The 18,570-nt window shown below is 48.7% G+C and overlaps 1 protein-coding gene across 2 annotated transcripts; it reads left to right on the top strand.

The window, feature by feature from the left end:
• Positions 1 to 8,484: 8,484 nt before the first annotated feature.
• Positions 8,485 to 18,442, top strand: SLC46A1 (solute carrier family 46 member 1). Of its 2 annotated transcripts, XM_053569287.1 has the most exons (5): positions 8,490 to 11,246; positions 11,619 to 12,471; positions 15,507 to 15,590; positions 17,089 to 17,245; positions 17,772 to 18,442. In XM_053569287.1, the coding sequence occupies exons 1-5, from the start codon at positions 11,019 to 11,021 to the stop codon at positions 17,827 to 17,829; spliced, it is 1,380 nt and encodes a 459-aa protein (XP_053425262.1). In that variant the 5' UTR covers positions 8,490 to 11,018; the 3' UTR covers positions 17,830 to 18,442. The 2 variants fall into 2 exon arrangements, 1 of the variants encoding a protein (XP_053425262.1); XR_008375547.1 differs by lacking the exon at positions 17,772 to 18,442 and having other exon boundaries at positions 8,485 to 11,246; positions 11,619 to 12,930; positions 17,089 to 17,110.
• Positions 18,443 to 18,570: the final 128 nt, after the last annotated feature.

Raw genomic sequence — 18,570 nt, forward strand, 5'->3', positions numbered from 1 at the left:
CAGACTTGGAATAGGTAAAACCTTCCCCACCGGGATAAAAAGGACTCCTGAAGTAGTAAAGTATTGCCCAGAGAAATCGTCCCATGGTTTAGTTTGCCACTCTGTTTTAAATTTGACAATGGGCTAGCCTTCATAACAGAAGTAGTGCAAATAATAAGCTAAAGCTTTGAATAATTTGTAGGCCTCAAAGCTTAGACAGGGTAAAGTGCATAAACAGGACCATAAGAGCAGAAATTGGTAAACTCTGCCAGGAAGCAAAGCTTAACTGGATGCAGGCCTTGCCACTGGTGTTGTTCAAAGAGGCCTCTGTTCTCTGCAATTTAGCAGGAACTCCAAAAAGAACTGGGAAAGACTGAACTGAATAGACAAAAACCCTAGAAAGAGTAACAAGGAAAATCTCCACTGGGGTAATTAACTGTGTTCTGTTTAGTCTTTTGTGTCTGTACATCTTTTCTCTCTGGAAGATCAAGGGGACCAAGTCTAGGTCTGGAATCAGAACCTGGTCCCCCTGAAACCAAGGTAGAAAGGACTTTACACCATTATCCTGACCACACGCACAGCAGTGAAGGTGAAAGAAATACTCACCTGGAGTCATCACAGCTGACTGGGGCTTTACTGCCCCTTGGAAAGTAAAGGTAACTTTTTTTTTTTAATTTTAATTTTTTTTTTTTTTTTTTGGCCAGTGCTGGGTTTGAACCCGCCACCTCCAGCATATGGGACCGGCACCCTACTCCTTGAGCCACAGGCGCCGCCCAGTAAAGGTAACTTTTAAAACAATCAACATGTCCTGCTCCAGCCACATACTGGGAGCTGGCTGGTCAACGCATGGCTGAAGCTTGAGGAAACTCCTTGAGGGACTTTTTGGACTTTGAACTTTGGGAAAGGGGGGGAATGTCACAGGGAAAAGTAAAAACTCGTATGTATATTAGCCCACCACCATAGTACTATTAAGGCCTGAGTAGAGAACCCAGGAAGAGTCAGTCCCTAAAACCTCAGTGCTGAAAAGTAATTAATATTGGCACCTGCAGAAACAAGCTGATATTGAGACCCCAAATTAAAATATACTGGGGTCTTAAAAGTGAGGAATGAGAGAGGATAGCCAAGAAGGGTGAGGTCTAGAAGAACAGGTCTTCTCAAGGAGACCACAAGGATACACCTGCAGGGTCCTCTCCACGGTGACTCAGCTCTTGGGAATTTGTAAACTTAATTTCCTGAAACTTGGAAATTTCCAAGTTCTGTAAAATCCTGTAGTTCTGTAGGGATGGGAATAGCATCTCCCGCTTGATTCAAACTGGCCAATGAGAAGAGTACCTGTGGGGTGGAACTTTTTTTTTTTTTTTGTAGAGACAGAGTCTCACTTTACTGCCCTCGGTAGAGTGCCGTGGCGTCACACGGCTCACAGCAACCTCCAGCTCTTGGGCTTACGCGATTCTCTTGCCTCAGTCTCCCGAGCAGCTGGGACTACAGGCGCCCGCCACAACGCCCGGCTATTCTTTTGTTGCAGTTTGACTTTTTTTTTTTTTTGTAGAGACAGAGTCTCACTGTACTGCCCTCGGGTAGAGTGCTGTGGCGTCACACGGCTCACAGCAACCTCTTAACTCTTGGGCTTACGCGATTCTCTAGCCTCAGCCTCCCGAGTAGCTGGGACTACAGGCACCCGCCACAACGCCCGGCTATTTTTTTTTTGGTTGCAGTTTGGCCGGGGCTGGGTTTGAACCCACCACCCTCAGTATATGGGGCCGGCGCCCTACTCACTGAGCCACAGGCGCCACCTGGGGTGGAACTTTTTGACTGTCAATAAAAAGGGAAAGACCAAGGCAGTCGGGGAGTGGGGCCATTTGGAATTTTTCTATGCCGTAAGCTCCCGGCTGGTGAATAAAGCCCTTCCTCTTATAAAAAAACAAACAAAAAAAAAAACATTGTCTCTGCCCTCAACTCTGGAGGCAAGAGATGGGTAGAGATTGGGAGGAAACAAACCTGAAAACACACATTTATGACCAGGTTAAGTGTAAAACCAGGGTTAAAGGGATGACTACAACATTGTGGAAGTACATATGAGGCAATGACTAATTCCGCCTGGAAGTATGATATGGAGATGAGTCTTGAAGGATGAACAGTAATTGAATAAGTCAAGGAAAATGGGAAGGATGTTCCTGGCAAAGGGCTCAACACATATTAAGGCTTAGGATACAGAAAGCACCAGAACAAGTGTAGGGAGAAGAAAATCTGTACCCAGAGAAGAAAAGACCATGTTCTTTCATCCCTCTAAGCCATACTTACATCATCTGTAAAAAGGATAATAATCCTTACCTCCTAGGCGATGGTAACAATTCCATCAGGTAAAGGGTGTAATATGCTCAGCATAGTGCTGCCTGGTTCAGTCTAAGTCAGCTCCTGATGTCGCCAGAGCACCAAGGGGCATAGAGCTGATCTTTGGCAAGTGAGCCAGAATAGGTTTGAAGGAGAAAAATAATCACCGTTATAAAATGTTTATATTTTAGGCAGGGAACGGGGGCTCATACCTGTAATCTTAGCTCTCTGGGAAGGTAAGGCAGGAGGATAGCTTGAACTCAGGAGTTTGAGACCAGCCAGAGGAAGAGTGAGACCCTGTCTCTACTAAAAATAGAAAAACTAGCCAGGCATCATGGTGGGTATCTGTAGTCCCAACTACTCAGGAGGCTGAGGCAGGAGGATGGTTTGAACCCAGAAGTCTGAGGTTGCTGTGAGCTAGGCTGACACCAAGGCATTCTATCCTGGGCAACAGAGGGAGACTCTGTCTCAAAAAAAAAAAAAAAAGTTTATATTTTCCTTAATAAAAATATGTAGTACGTTTATATCAGAAGAAGAAATTTTTTGTTTGTTTTTAGAGATGGATCCTCACTCTATCACCCAGGGCTGGAGTGCGGTTGTGTGATCATTGCTTAATGCAGCCTCAAACTCCTGGGTTCAAGGGATCCTCCCTGAGTAGCTGGGACTACAGGTATGTACCACCATGGCTGGCTAGTTTTTTTAATTATTTGCAGCAATGGGGTCTCACTATATTGTCCAGGCTGATCTCAAACTCCTGGGATCAAGTGATCCTCCCCTCTCAGCCTCTCAAAGTGCTGGGATTACAGGTGTTAGGCATCACAGGGGCCAGAAAAGAAAATCACCCCACCACCAGAGAGAACCTCTGTTAATATTTTGGTGCCATGACTTCCAGTTTTCATTCAGTGCAATTATTTTCTATACCTTTGACCAAGATATAGAATCACATAAACAAGATCTCAGGTTTTTTCTTTTCTTTTTTTGAGACAGTCTCATTATGTCGCCCTCAGTTAGAATGCCATAGCATCACAGCTCAACTGCAACCTCAAATTCTTGGGCTTAAGTGGTTCTTTTACCTCAGCCTCCTAAGTAGCTGGGACTACAGGCGCCCACCACAATGCCCAGCTATTTTTTGTTGCAGTTGTCATTGTTGTTTTAGCTGGCCCAGGCCAGGTTTGAACCTGCCAGCCTTGATGTATGTGGCTGGCACCCAGCCAAGATTTTGGGTTTTTTCCAAATACAAATTTTTACCTAAGCAATTTTCTGTATTATTATAATCTCTTTGAATGTATCTTTTTTTTTTTTTTGAGACAGAGTCTTGCTTTCTTGCCCCTGGTAGAATGCCATGGTGTCACAGCTCACAGCAACCTCCTCAAACTCTTGGGCTCAAGAGAGCCTCTTGCCTCAGTCTCCCAAGTAGCAGGGACTACAGATGCCCACCACAATGCTTAGCTATTTTTTAGAGATGGGGTCTTGTTCATGCTCGGCCTGGTCTCGAACCGATGAGGTCAAGCAAGCCATCCACCTCACCTCCCAGAGTGCTGGGATTACAGGTGTAAGCCACTGCGTCCAGTAAGGCCTTTTTTCCACATAAGGCTTTTTTCTATACTTCATTATTTCCTTTGTCTAGAGACCCAAATGTGGAATTAGAAAATTTAGGGGTCTTGGCCAGGCACAATGGCTCATGCCTATAATCTTTGCACTCTGGGAGGTGGAGGTGGGAGGATCATTTGAGGCCAGGAGTTTGAGACCAGCCTGAGTAAACACTATGAGACCCCATCTCTACAAAAAATAAAAGAAGTAGCCGGATGTGGTGACTGGTGCCTGCAAGTCCCAGGGCTGCAGTGAGCTATGATAATGCCACTGCACTCTATACGGGCAGCAGAGATCCTATGAGGGAAAGAGAGGAAGTGAAGTGCCCAGATCTTGAAGTCCCCCTCAAAGACCACCAGGGAGCCGAGTCCGATGCAAAAGCAAAAAGCCATTTTATTGCAAGTTCGAACTTGGACTCCTGGGGTCTCCATTACAACGGTTCCAAGCCAGGAGCCCAGAATTCTGGAGCAAGGGTTTTTTATGGTCCCGCGCAGCGGGTGGGCGTGCACAGCTTGAAACAAAGGGGGCGCTTCTGGATTGGTCAGTTGTCTCATGATGCCAGGGCTTGCCTGGAAGGTGAAACTAGAGGGCGGGGGTGGGTGGGTGGGTGCGTGAAACTTAACTCCTTAAGATGGCACTGGTCTGGTTCTTTCATAACGAAAGAAAAAAGAATGGGCGGCGCCTGTGGCTCAGCGGGTAGGGCGCCGGTCCCATATGCCGGAGGTGGCGGGTTCAAACCCAGCCCCGGCCAAATTAAAAAAAAAAAAAAAGAAAGAAAAAAGAAAAGAATGGAAGAAAAAGGAGAATTTAAGGGTCTTCATGCAAGGCTACCAAATTGTTTCCTGAAAGAGTATATTTACACTAGTTCAGCAGTGTTTATTTCACTACAGCCTTATCAGCTTTGGGCATCCTCATTTAAAATGAAATCTCTGGGTGGTGCCTGTGGCTCAGTGAGTAAGGCGCCAGCCCCATATACGGAGGGTGGTGGGTTCAAACCCAGCCCCGGCTGAACTGCAACCAAAAAATAGCCGGGCGTTGTGGCGGGCGCCTGTAGTCCCAGCTACTCGGGAGTCTGAGGCAGGAGAATCGCGGAAGCCCAAGAGCTAGAGATTGCTGTGAGTCCTGTGTACATCATGGCACTGTACTGAAGGCGGTAAGGTGAGACTCTGTCTCTACAAAAAAAAAAAAATGAAATCTCTGTAATGTATTGGCTACAAAGAACAAAAGCAAAGGCATAGCATTCCCTTTATTATTTAGAAGCTGGAGACCAGCTCATTTGTGTGTCATACACGTGGGGTTCTATGTTACAACCTCTCAGCACTTAGTATTTTATTATATTTTTTTTAGTTTGGCTGGGCCGGCTCAAACCTGCCACTCTAGGTGTATGGGGCTGGTGCCCTACTCACTGAGCCACAGGTGCCACCCTCGGCCCTTAGTTTTGATCCATTTGTTTCATGGGGGAGGGATCTTCAGGTTGTCAACAAATATGTATAGTCAGAATGTTATCATTCTTTTTTTTTTTTGTGGTTTTTGGCCGGGGCTGGATTTGAACCCACCACCTCAGGCATATGGGACCGGCGCCCTACTCCTTGAGCCACAGGCGCCACCCAATATAGTCAGAATGTTAATACTTAGTCACATTTTTTTTTTTTTGAGACAGAGGTTATGTTCTCATACCCTAAAACCTTTTGTTTATTCTAGGGCCCCTTTTACAGTTGCTTATTTTGGCTGCCAGACTTCCCTTCCATTCCCCCTGAAGGGCCCCTTTCTTGAGCTTATTCAGTTGGGATAGGCAGAGATGTGATTTCTCAGCTTCCTTCTAGGTGTAGAATTTAGGACTCTGGATTCTACAGTGCAGCTCAACGTTGACAACCCTCTCCATGTGTTCTGGGGTTCCTGCTGGGGAATCTCTTCTCCTTGAGATTATGGGTAGTTCATTCATTCAACAAACATCTTCTGAGCAACTATCACTTGCCAGGCACTATTCTAGGTGCTGGAGGATAAAGTAGTGAAGAAAACAAAACCCTTGTTCATCTGAGGTTAAAAAAATTTAAAAAGAGAGAGAGAGAGAAACAAAAAAAAGCAAACAAAGCCCTTGCTATCATGATCTCTAGTAAAGGGAGACAAACAACCAAGAAAGCAGCAGGTTACAATAATTCAGATGGTGGAAAATATTACGGAAAAATAAAACAGGGGAAAAGATTAGGGAGTGTCAGGAGATTGGGGAGGGAAGTGGCTATTACATATAGGAGGGTCAGGTGACATTTTAGCAGAAACCTGAAGGCGACGGAGCCAGTCAGATGGATAGACAGGAAGAACATTCCAGGTGGAGAGAACAGCAAGTGCAAAGACCCCAACTCAGGAGCCTGCAGGACAAGTTAGAATGGGACTAAGGAGGCCAGCGTGGAGCAAGGGGAGTGCAGCAGGGATAAAGGGAGAAAAGGGACAGGTGGCCTTAGAGTTCTCATAATGACTTGGCTTTCACTAAGTGAATTGGAAACTACTGGAGGGTTTTGAGCAGAGCAGTGATCTGATCATAGCTGTTTTCAAGTTGTTAAAAGAGACCTCCACTGGGCGGCGCCTGTGGCTCAGTGGGTAGGGCGCCGGCCCCCTATACCGAGGGTGGCGGGTTCAAACCCGGCCCCGGCCAAACTGCAACAAAAAAATAGCCGGGCGTTGTGGCGGGCGCCTGTAGTCCCAGCTGCTCAGGAGGCTGAGGCAAGAGAATCACTTAAGCCCAAGAGCTGGAGGTTGCTGTGAGCCGTGTGACGCCACGGCACTCTACCGAGGGTGGTACAATGAGACTCTGTCTCTACAAAAACAAACAAACAAACAAACAAAAAAAAAAGAGACCTCCACGTTGGGCACGGTGGCTCACACCCGTAATCCTAGCACTCTGGGAGGCTGAGAGGAGAGAATCTCTTGAGCTCAGGAGATCAAAACCAGTAAGACACCAAGACCCTGTCTCTATTAAAAATAGAAAAACTTGGCGGCGCCTGTGGCTCAGTGAGTAAGGCGCCGGCCCCACATGCCGAGGGTGGTGGGTTCAAACCCAGCCCCGGCCAAACTGCAACCAAAAAATAGCCGGACGTTGTGGCGGGCGCCTGTAGTCCCAGCTGCTCGGGAGGCTGAGGCAAGAGAATCCCGTAAGCCCCAGAGTTAGAGGTTGCTGTGAGCCGTGTGACGCAACAGCACTCTACCCGAGGGTGGTACAGTGAGACTCTGTCTCTACAAAAAAAAAAAAAAATAGAAAAACTAGCCAGGCACCTATGGTAGACACCTATAGTCCCAGCTACATGGGAGGCTGAGGCAGGAGGATGGCTTGAATCCAGGAATTTGAGCTTGCTACAAGCTGTGATGATGCCACAGCACTGTAGCCTGAACAACAGAGTGAGACACTGTCTCAAAAAATAAATAAATAAAAAAGGCCTCTAATCTAGTGAGTAATGCAGGCTCTGCGGCTGAGATGAGCCACACCCTGTCCCATTCCCCATCAAGGGACCTTGGCCTCTCCTAGCCTTAGTTCTTTATCTACAAAATAATTCCAAGGTTTTAGCTGGGCACCCCTTCCTCACTGCAGCTGACCTTACTGGGTCGAGCTTTTGTGTAGGTGGTATGTGTGTGGAGGGTGGGGACTAACCCAGAGCTTGAATGAATGTATAATGTGGAATTGCCTCTTTCTAGGAAGACCACAGGTAAGGGGTGATGGGGGGCATCATTCAACCAGTAGTCTCTAGATAGCACCTACCTATTCTGAGTCTCAAATGCTTTCTGATTCAGGGGAGGTGGGGAATAACCCACAACAACCCCAGGCACAGTCATGGTGGCCAGAAATGAAGCCACTCACCACCTCAAGAATCAAGCCTCTGGGGCTCAGCACCCGTGGCTCAAGCACTAAGGCACCAGCCACATACACCAGAGCTGGTGGGTTCGAATCCAGCCTAGGCCCGCCAAACAACAATGATGGCTGCAACCAAAAAATAGCTGGGCGTTTGGCGGGCGCCTATAGTCCCAACTACTTGGGAGGTGGAGGCAGGAGAATCACTTGAGCCCAGGAGTTGGAGGTTGCTGTGAGCTGTTATGCCACGGCACTCTACTTAGGGCAACAGTTTGAGGCTCTGTCTGGAAAAAAAAAAAAATCAAGCCTGTGGGTCATAGCACAACACCTGCCTCCAGAAATCGACTCAGTCGCCCTGTTCTCAGGGAGGGCAGCCTTTCCTGATTCGACTCCCCCAGTCAGGCCAGGCCCACGAATCAACATACTTGGAGCCCTACAATCTTCTCCTTTAAAGCATCCTTCACAGTTGGAATTTTACATAGATGGGTAGAAGTCTTTGATGAACTCTCCACCACCAGGCTTGGTGAGGCCTTTCCATTTCCTTCACTGTTAGGGTCCCAGAGCCGCCCAGCACAGTCCCTGGCAAATAAGGGGCACTTAACAAATACACTGAATGAATGAATGAATGCTAGGGGAGTAAGACAGGTAATGCTATTCCCTTTTACAGGCTATAAAATAGGTGAGAGGTCAAGGACCAAAAATGAGAGGTTATTCTGGGACATGAGGGAAAGGAAGCAGAGTCCAGGTTCCGTGTGGGCAACATGTCCTTTATTTCACTCGGGTGTGAGTGGGCTGAGTTCAAAAAAGAGGTCAGCACGTGGGTTAAGGAGGGGTGGAAATATAAGAGTTCAGGGGTAGCGACTGGAGCACTCATTCCTTCATGGGAGCAACATTCTTTCTTCCCCAGGGATGGTTCTATTTGGGCGGGTCCCTACATTCGGCCCTAACAGAGAGCAGGTGATTGCCTTCTGACCTAATTCCTATAATGGGAGCACCCAGGAGCACAGGGCACACCCAAGGGCCTCCCTGTCTGCTCCTCTAAGGGAACCACAGAGTCAGACCCTGGCTCCCAGTGTGGGGAAATTAGAGATTTGAGACCTTGAACCCCCCAAGAGAAAAACATCCAAAAGCATAATGGAGCTTAGGAGTTGACTGAGCAAAGAAACAGCAACTTAATTTTAGCATTTCAATTGGTTTTAGCTTTGCTGACTAACAGTAAGTCTGTACAAATTCTTGCAGAAAATAGTTTTGAGGAAGCAAACGGTGATTGCAACTTGCCTACTTAAAGGTTAAATGGACAGGGCACGTTGTAACACAAATGGCCGTGGGCACTGCAACCTGGCAAAGCCTGACAGTAATTGAGCCTGGGGGCAGCAGCTCTCCAGGTAAAGGGATCCAGCGCCAGCCCTGAAGGGGGCTGGAATGCAGAAACCCTGGGAGAGAGAGGTGTTGCAAAAGTCACTGGGCACAGTGTGCGCAACCAAAACCCACAGAAACAGAGGAAAAAAACCTCTGGGGCAGAGAGAGAGGAAAGACTTCTTTCTCTCCCAGCTTCCAATGTGGGCATTGGCATCAGCCTATTTGCCCCACAGGAGACAAGGGGACAACCATCCTCTCTCAACTCCTGAAGAGTGAGGCCAACCAAGCATATGTGAGCACATCCTGTTTGCTTTAAAGTTATGTTCCTCGTTTCTGAAGAATGCATGGGCCAAGTATAGTTAACTGTCAAGTGAGGAAGAGGAGATAATGGAAGAAAGCACACGTATTCATACAATGCTAATGCGTGACACCAATAGCCCACAGAATGATCTTTGCTCAGTTCTCCATTAGCTCACAGACCCTCCCACCTAAAATTAGCATTGAAAGGACTCAATAAAAGCTGAGTGGGAAAAGCTTCATTGTATTCTCACCACGGTGGATGGGGACTCCTGGACCCACCTTTAAACTTCCTCTGTCTGTGTCTTTATTTCTCATTTGGTCTACTCCACTTTAGCAGGTACCTCACGATACTGGGTAAGGGGCTTTTCCAGGGAAGGAACTTAGAGCAGAAACGGGGCAAGTGACAGCCTGATAATAACAGTATCACTTTGAATGTACCAGACGCTGTTTTTCTTTTCTTTTTTCTTTCCAGAGATGGGGGAACAAGGTCTCACTTTGTTCTCCAGGTTAGTGTGCAGTGGCCTAATCATAGCTCACTGCAGCCTCAAACTCCTGGGCTTGAGTGGTCCTCCTGCCTCTGCCTTCCAAGTGGCTGGGACTACAGGTGTGTGCCACCGCCTGCTAATTTTTCTACTTTCCACACTTGATCTTAGCCAAAAGTCCTAGAAGTGATCATTTTTCTTTTCTTTTCTTTTGAGACGGAGTCTTGCTCTGTCACTAAAGCTAGCGTGCCATAACATCAGCCTACAGCAACCTCTAAAACTCCTGGGGCTCAGGGATCATCCTGCCTCAACCTCCCTAGTGGCTGGGACTACAGGTTAATTTTTCTCTATTTTCTAATCTTTTTGTAGGGACTGGTCTCAATATGTTGCTCAGGCTGGTCTGGAACTCCTGGCCTTAAGCCATCCTCCTTTTAGACCTCCCAAAGTGCTGGGATTTCACCCCTGCACCTAGTTTTAGACAGTTTTTCCTCAACTCTTTGAGGTAAAGTCTGTTAGCAACCCATTTTACAGAGGAAGAAATAGGCACAGAGATGTCTCTTGGCATGACCAAGGCAGTGGCAGAGCCTAGGTATTCCAACCTAGACAGCTGTGTTCAGCCTGCACCCTTCTCCATTCTAAGTTCCCTGGGTCACGTCAGGGTAGGCATATGGAGTCATATGTTCCAGCTCTGCCCGATGACCTAGTTTAGTCATTAATAGTGGCTAGCCGCTAGCCTACAGGGTTGGCTGGAGGCTAATGCACACAGAGGGTTTACTACCTTGCCCACACATAGTAAGTGCTCAATAAATGTTAATTATTGATACTCTTGTTATTGTTAGGAGTGCTTCTGAGCCCAGGAGGGAAGACTGCAGGGCAGTATCTCTGCACGCTTTGCAGATAAGGTCACCCCGCCGGTCTGCAGTTGGAGAGGGGGATCTTGTCCTCTCACACCTAGCTAAGAGCACGCGAGGAGCGAGTTTGGGGGCCTGAGGCTCCAGGCCCCGCCCCGCCGGGCACTTAAGAAGGGACGCTAGGCGCAGGCGCAGACAACGCGGTCCAGCTCCGTGTGCTGCTGGTGCCCCGCCGCAAGTTGCGTGCGAGTCTCGCCGCCAGCCCCGCGCCTGCCCCGAGGCGCGCACATGGAGGAGGACGCCAGCCCCCCGGACAGGCCCCGCGCCCGCCCCGCAGTGGCTGTGCTGTGCCGCGGCCCCGTGGAGCCGCTTGTCTTCCTGGCCAACTTCGCGTTGGTCCTGCAGGGCCCACTCACCACTCAGTACCTGTGGCACCGCTTCAGCACCGACCTCGGCTACAATGGCACCCGCCATCGGGCGGACTGCAGCAACCACAGCGCGGACCCCACCATGCAGGTAGCGGGGCGGTGAGCAGCGCGGCCGGGGCGGGGCTGCGCGCTGGGGCCGCGGAGGGGTGTGCAGTTCGGCAGTGGGCGGGCCAGGGCGAAGGGGGCCTCACAGAGAACTGCTGCGTCCGGGATGCAGAAAGTTGATCTCGTTTTAAAGTGTGGTCTGGAGGTTTAACAAAATGGATGACAGGTAAGGGAAGGAAGCCTTGATCTGTTCGCCACCCGCCTCAGTGTCAGATTGCGAGAGTTGTAGCTAAGATTCTCTGAGGTTTAGGGCTTCAAAGAAAGTTCACTTCCCTGTAGTTCTCAGGATGGCGACGTTTTAGCGGGTGGGCAACGCGGAGTGAAGAACAGCATCCTGATAATTATGTCCCCACAGGAAGTGGAGACCCTCACCTCCCACTGGACCCTCTACGCGAACGTGGGCGGCTTCCTTGTAGGGCTCTTCACGTCCACCCTGCTGGGGGCCTGGAGTGACAATGTGGGCCGCCGGCCGCTGCTGGTGCTGTCCTCACTTGGGTTGCTGGTCCAAGCCGTGGTGTCCATCTTTGTGGTGCAGCTGGAACTCCACGTTGGCTACTTCGTGCTGGGCCGCATCCTTTGTGCCCTCCTTGGTGACTTCAATGGCCTCCTGGCTGCTAGCTTTGCATCCGTGGCAGATATCAGCACCAGCCACAACCGCACCTTCCGAATGGCTCTGCTGGAAGCGTGCATCGGCGTGGCTGGGATGCTGGCCAGCCTCCTTGGGGGCCACTGGCTCCGGGCCCAGGGATATGCCAACCCCTTCTGGCTGGCCTTGGCCTTGCTGATAGTCATGGCTCTCTATGCAGCTTTCTGCTTTGGTGAGACCATGAAGGAGCCAAAGTCCACCCGGCTCTTCACACTCCGTCACCACCGATCCATTGTCCAGCTCTATGTTGCTCCAGCCCCGGAGAAGTCCAGGAAGCATTTAGCCCTGTACTCATTGGCTATCTTCGTGGTGATCACTGTGCACTTTGGGGCCCAGGACATCCTGACCATCTATGAACTGAGTACACCACTCTGCTGGGACTCCCAGCTAATTGGCTATGGTTCTGCTGCTCAGCACCTCCCCTACCTCACTAGCCTGCTGGGCCTGCGGCTCCTCCAGTACTGCCTGACCGATGCCTGGGTGGCAGAGATCGGCCTAGCCTTCAACATCCTGGGTCTGGTAGTCTTTGCATTTGCCACCACCACACCCCTCATGTTCACAGGTAAAGTGTTTGGGCTCAGGGACAGTGCATCTCAGAGGCACTAGGTGAGAATTGGAGACCAGCCAGCCACTCACTGCCCTCAATGTGGTTCATGCTTGTGTCTTTAGAAACAAAGTTATGCCCCTAGTCTGCACTAGAGGATAGACAACTAAGAAACCCCAGAAAAAAATCACCTTTGATATATGGAGAATACAGACCTTCAATAGCCAAAGTAATTAATCCATGTTATCAATCATAAATATTATTAGTAATATAGAGCAAAAGACAAAAGTATGGCTCATACACTAATTGCTTTACCCCTTGGCCTTTCATAGCCTGTTCATGGTGTTCTTAAACAAAGTCCATGCCATTAGTGCCTTGATACTCGCTTCTCCGATAAGAATAAGAGAATAAGAATCACAGGACTGGGGCCTGGTGCGGTGGCTCACACCTGTAATCCCAGCACTCTGGGAGGCCAAGGTGGGTGGATCATTTGAGCTCGCAAGTTCAAGACCAGCTTGAGCAAAAGCGAGACCGTGTCTCTAAAAAGAAAAAAAAAATAGCTGAGCATTGTGGCAAATGCCTGTAGTCCCGCTACTTGGGAGGCTCTTGGGAGACAAGAGGATTGCTTAAGCCCAAGAGTTTGAGGTTGCTGTGAGCTGTGATGGTGGGTGGATTGCCTGAGCTCAGGAGCTTGAGACCAGCTTGAGCAAGAGTAAGACCTGGTCTCTACTAAGAATAGAAAAACTGAGACAAGAGAATTGCTTGAGCCCAAGAGTTGGAGGTTGCTGTGAACTATGATGACACCAGGGCACTCTACCCAGGGTGACAGCTTGAGATTGTCTTAAAAAAAAAAAAAAAATCGGCCGGGTGTGGTGGTTCACACCTGTAATCCCAGCACTCTGGGAGGCCAAGGCAGGTGGATTGCCTAAGCTCATGGATTCGAGACCAGCCTAAGTGAGAGCGAGACCCTGTCTCTTAAAAAAATATATAGCCAGACATTGTGGAGGCTGAGGCAAGAGAATCGCTTGAGCCCAAGAGTTTGAGGATTCTGTGAGCTATGACACCAGGGCACTCTACCAAGGGGGACAAAATGAGACTCTGTCTTAAAAAAAAAAAAGAGAAAGAAAAATCCTTGGCTAGCTTTGGGTTTTTAGAAAAGCCGGTCTTCTCCGACCACCAATACAAAATTTCCACTTGCTTTAGTTCATCTTCTCTTCCTTCCCCTTTCCCTCTTCCTTTCTACTTCCTCCTTTTCTGTTTTTGGTGGGAGAGGGGCATCTGGCCAGGGCATGAGGAAGTTAACTTTTTTAAAGGGACAAATGTATTTCGATACAGCCTCCAAATGTGCTGGGTACAAGGTCAGCTATTCAGTAATTTAAACCTCAGCTGCTTGTCTGGTAATGAACCAGAAGAGAACCAAGTGCCTTGCCCTCCTGCTAATGACACTGGGGCACAGAGATGATGCTGTCATTGCTCTAGGGAGTCTTAGCACAGTGAGACTTGGGGGCCTGACACCTGGTGGGGCCCCAGGGTGCCTCCTAATATACCAAGTTTGGAGAATCCATTGTGCTCTAGGAGTTTGCAGATTTGCTGAGGAGACAGCAGTTCCATAAGAGAGAAATGGTTATGAAGAAAACAGTATAACCTTGTAAGTAACTAAATGCAAAAGAGAACAAGAAACTCACATTTATTGTGTCTTAACTATGCATCCTAATACTCTTCATAGATATTACCTGTTCTCCTTCTCTAGGAAATGTATTAGTTTCCTAGGGCTGCTATAACAGATGACAGCAAACTCAGTGGTTTAAAAGAACAGAAATTTATTCTGTTACAGTTTGGAAGCCAGAAAGCCAAAATGAGTATGACTGGGCTGAACTCAAGGAGTGGGCAGGGCAGTGCTCCCTCTGAGGGCTCAAGGAGACAATGTTTCTCTCTTCTTCCTGCTTCTGGGATTGCTTGGGATTCCTTGCAGTTTCTCCCTGTGGCTGCTGGGGTTCCTTGGCTTGGCTGTGTCACCAGTCTCTGTCTCTGTGGTCATGTTGCCTTCTTCTCCTCTTTGTCCCATTCCCATTCTATCTGTATCTGATTTCTGTCTGCTTTCCTCTTAAAGGGGTACATGTAATTGCATTTAGGGTCCATTCTGATAATCTGGATAACCTCCCATCTCCAGATCCTTAACTTAATCACATCTGCAAAGACCTATATTCCAAACAAGGCAACATTTACAGGTTTCAGGGACATGAACCTAATATTTGTGGGTGCCATTATTCAGCCTCCTATGCCTCAGAACCATCCTGCGATGAAGGCCTTGTTATTCTCCTTTTACAGACAGGGTGTCAGGCTCAGAAGGTTAAGTATCCTAGGTCACACAAATAGTAACTGATAGGGTCTGGCATGGTGGCTCATACCTGTAATTCCAGCACTTTGGGAGGCAGTGGTGGGAGGATTGCTTGAGGCCAAGAATTTGAGAACAGACTGGGCAACAGAGTAAGACCCTATTTCAAACAAACAAAAAAAATAGCTGGGTGTGGTGGTGTGCATCTGTAGTTAGAGCTACTTGGGAGGCTAAGGCAGGAGGATTACTTGTGTCCAGGAGTTTAAGACTGCATTGAGCTGTGATTCTGCCACTGCTTTCCAGTTTAAGTGACCTCATAAAACTCTGTCTTGAAAAAAAATGTAATTGATGGTATCAGGGCATCTGCTTTTGAATTCGGGACTGTCCCTAGAGGCCATGCTTGTTTCCTGTGCCTGCCATCTCCCCGGTAAGTACTAAGTGGATGGGTGATGCCTTTTGTGACCACCAAGGTGTTCTGATGAGAAAGCAATAGGTAGGAATCAGCATTCATTTGTGAAAGCGAGAGCAGGAAGGCCAAGTCTAGCTAATGACAGTCTCCATTCCTCCTTAGTTATTGTTTCCCTAGGTTTGCCATCAAGGAAGTTCTCCTTGGGTCTAACCTAAGTCCCACATGGGCTGTGTTTGGGAGCTCTGCTGCCTCTCACTTGGACACCCCCTCCCAAGCCCATTTTCCTGATGAGTCTTTATTTCTCCACAGGGTATGGCTTGCTCTTCCTGTCTTTAGTCATCACACCCATCATGCGGGCCAAACTGTCCAGGCTGGTGAGCACATCAGAGCAGGGTGAGTCTCAAGATCTTCACACCCTATGCTGCCTGAACTGGGCACATGGGCAGCCATGGCTGGGGGGCAACTTCCCTCCCTTCGTCCCTCCTTCCTACCAGAGAAGAAATGGCCAAGACAAGTACACTTCTGTCAAATTGCCTGGAGCTGGCAGAGGACCATGATCTTTTGGATTTTCAAACCACAGAACTTGGATTTTCCATCAACAGAGCATGATTCTGTCTGGGTAATCCCAGCAGAGGATATACTCTCTTGAGACCTCAGTTTGTCCATCTGTAAAATGGATATGAAGATGCCAGAGTTCCTTGATTCACTGAGTTCAGAGTATATAAGCCCAGAGGAAGGAAACAACTGTGTGACATAGGTTTCATTGTCCTTTTTTTTTTTTTTTCTGAGACAGAGTCTCATTATGTCACACTCGGTAGAGTACCATGCCTTCACAGCTCACAGCAACCTCAAACTCTTGGGTTTACTCTTGCCTCATACTCCCAAGTAGCTGAGACTACAGGGGCCTGCCACAACTCCCTGCTATTTTTTTGTTGCAGTTGTCATTTAGCTGGCCCAGGGCAGGTTTGAACCCACCACCCTCTGTGTATGTGGCCAGCACCGTAACCACTGTGCTATGGGCACCAAGCCAGGTTTCATTATACTTAATTGACAGATGAAGAGAGGTCCAGAAGGTTAAATTGGCTCACCCATGGTCGCTCAGTAAATGGTAGATCTAGGATGCAAACCCAAGTCTGTTTTTCTTTTTCTTTCTTTTCTTTTGGAGACAGAATCTCACTTGTCACCCTTGGTAGAGTGCCATGACATCATGCTCACAGCGACCTCAAACTCTTGGGCTCAAGTGATTCTCTTGCCTCAACCTCCCAAGTAGCTGGGACTACAGGGGCCCACCACAACACCCAGTTACTTTTAGAGACGAGGTCTCCCTCTGGCTCAGGCTTGTCTTGAACCTGTGAGCTTAAGCAATTTACCCACCTTGGCCTCCCAGAGTGCTAGAATTACAGGCATGAGCCACCGCGCCCAGCCCCCAAGTCTGTTTTTCAAAGCAGCTGGTTTCAGGATCTGGGTTTTAGTTTTGGACCTCAGTTTCCTCATCTGTAACATGAATGGTTTGCCCTTGATGACATCTACAGGCCCTTCTAGCCCTGACAGTCTTGACAGAGTTTAATCTCATCTTCTGTTGGGTTGTTGCTCATTTTGCAAGCTGTGGTTTCTACTGGCATATTTATAAAAAACAGCTTCTCAGGCCTCTGGGCATTCATGCCTCAGTCTGGAAACACCTGGCTCATTCAGTTTTCTTTATCTGGCCTAGATGGAGGATCTGATGATGACAGAGACTCTGGTGCCATACATAGCCCACCATGGCTCTGCTGTCCCCAGAACTCTTGCGCCTTAAGTGACTTGCCCTAGATTACATAGCTGTGAGGTGGTGGTGCCAGGATTTGAACCTGGGTTTTTCAAGCTGCAGAATATGGTATTTATTTCTTCACAGGTGCTCTCTTTTCTGCGGTGGCCTGTGTGAATAGCTTGGCCATGCTGATGGCCTCGGGCATCTTCAACTCACTCTACCCAGCTACTCTGAACTTCATGAAGGGGTTCCCCTTTCTCCTGGGAGCTGGCCTGCTCTTCATCCCAGCTGTTCTGATTGGGTAATGCAGGGCCCTGAACCCAGGCTCATAATGGAGCCCTTTATATTAAAGGTTTCCTATTCCTTTTCCCAACCAGTACTGGCTGGTTTCATTCCCGAAACACTTCCCCTCTGGATGTCTTATTCCAAGCTAACTCTTCCCTTGCGGATGGCTACCCAATCCTCCAGGAGCCATGGGCAAGGTGGAGGGACAACATCACTACTTGACAAAGCTGTGTTCTCTCCCTCTGTTCCCATTTTATGGATAGAACTATGGTGGCAGAACTGTGTTAAAGGGGGGCCCAGAGAGCTTCCTAAGCTGGTGGCTGGGCCACAGGCTAGCCTGACAAACTTCTCCTATAGTATTAAGAGTTATTTTCCAGAGCCATCTGTCTCTGGACATTGTTTCCTACCCCTCAGCTTGGGGAAGGAGGGGGTTAGGGAGATACCCGGACCAGCCCACCCAAGTAAATCTTGTGTCACTTCTACAGACAGGAGTTGAAGGTTCTGTCTTGTCAGACCTGAATCCTCTCTCTGGTCTTTCACAGGATACTGGAAAAGACTAATCCTCACCCAGAATTCCAGCAGTTTCCCCAGAGCCCTTGATCCACCTGAACCAGAGGATAGAGGCCCAGAGGAGCAGAGTGAACATAAACCCACTGGAAGCCTGCGTCTGGGAGCCCAGCCACAGCAGGGCCAGCAGCTCCCCCTGGAAGGGCAGCGTTCACCTTTGTCAGGATGGTCAAGCTAGACCAAGGTGTTGCCCCATCCACAGCTGAGCCAGGCTCTGGCTAGGATTTAGAATCATAACCCAGACAGGCCTACTCCAGGGCAGGTCGGGGGAGCCATCTGAGACCAGAGCCCGTTAAACCTTTATTCCATCCATCACTTAAAACCTTCCAGGGCAGAGGAGAGGTCCTGATGGAAGTAACACTTCAGGGACCAGGTAAAGCATGAGGGCTGGCATCTCTCCTTCCAGCTCAAACTGCACAGCCTCCGGTGCTAGGGTCCCAGTGTGTGCGGCAGCCAACAGGCATGCCTTATTGCTGAGCGTGGTACCTGGTTAGTGCCAGCCTTGGTGGGAGGGAGGGCAGTAAAAGGGGCTTGGTGCCCTCTGGAGGGGGAGTGCTGCTATCACTGTGGTTTGGGAATCAGCCTTTGGCTCTGATCTGTCAACCCTGCCCTAAACAGTGCCAATTGTCATAATAAATCAGTTTAATGAGATAGAAATGAACCTTTTGGTCTGTAAGACATTGGGCTTTGGGACCCTCTGTTTCTTGCCCCTAGGCTGCCTGCCATAGATCAGGTGACAGCAGTTGCAGGGCTGGGCAGGAGGCCCTGAGCTCC

This window comes from Nycticebus coucang, chromosome 18 (assembly GCF_027406575.1).
Source record: "Nycticebus coucang isolate mNycCou1 chromosome 18, mNycCou1.pri, whole genome shotgun sequence".
Lineage (NCBI taxonomy): Eukaryota > Metazoa > Chordata > Mammalia > Primates > Lorisidae > Nycticebus > Nycticebus coucang.

Excerpts from the sequence above, each read along its gene's own strand:
- SLC46A1 (XM_053569287.1), top strand. The coding sequence starts at position 11,019 with ATGGAGGAGGACGCCAGCCCCCCGGACAGGCCCCGCGCCCGCCCCGCA. Across the intron at positions 11,247-11,618 it reads GCGCGGACCCCACCATGCAG|GAAGTGGAGACCCTCACCTC; the intron begins GTAGCGGGGCGG and ends ATGTCCCCACAG. Across the intron at positions 17,246-17,771 it reads ATCCCAGCTGTTCTGATTGG|GATACTGGAAAAGACTAATC; the intron begins GTAATGCAGGGC and ends GGTCTTTCACAG.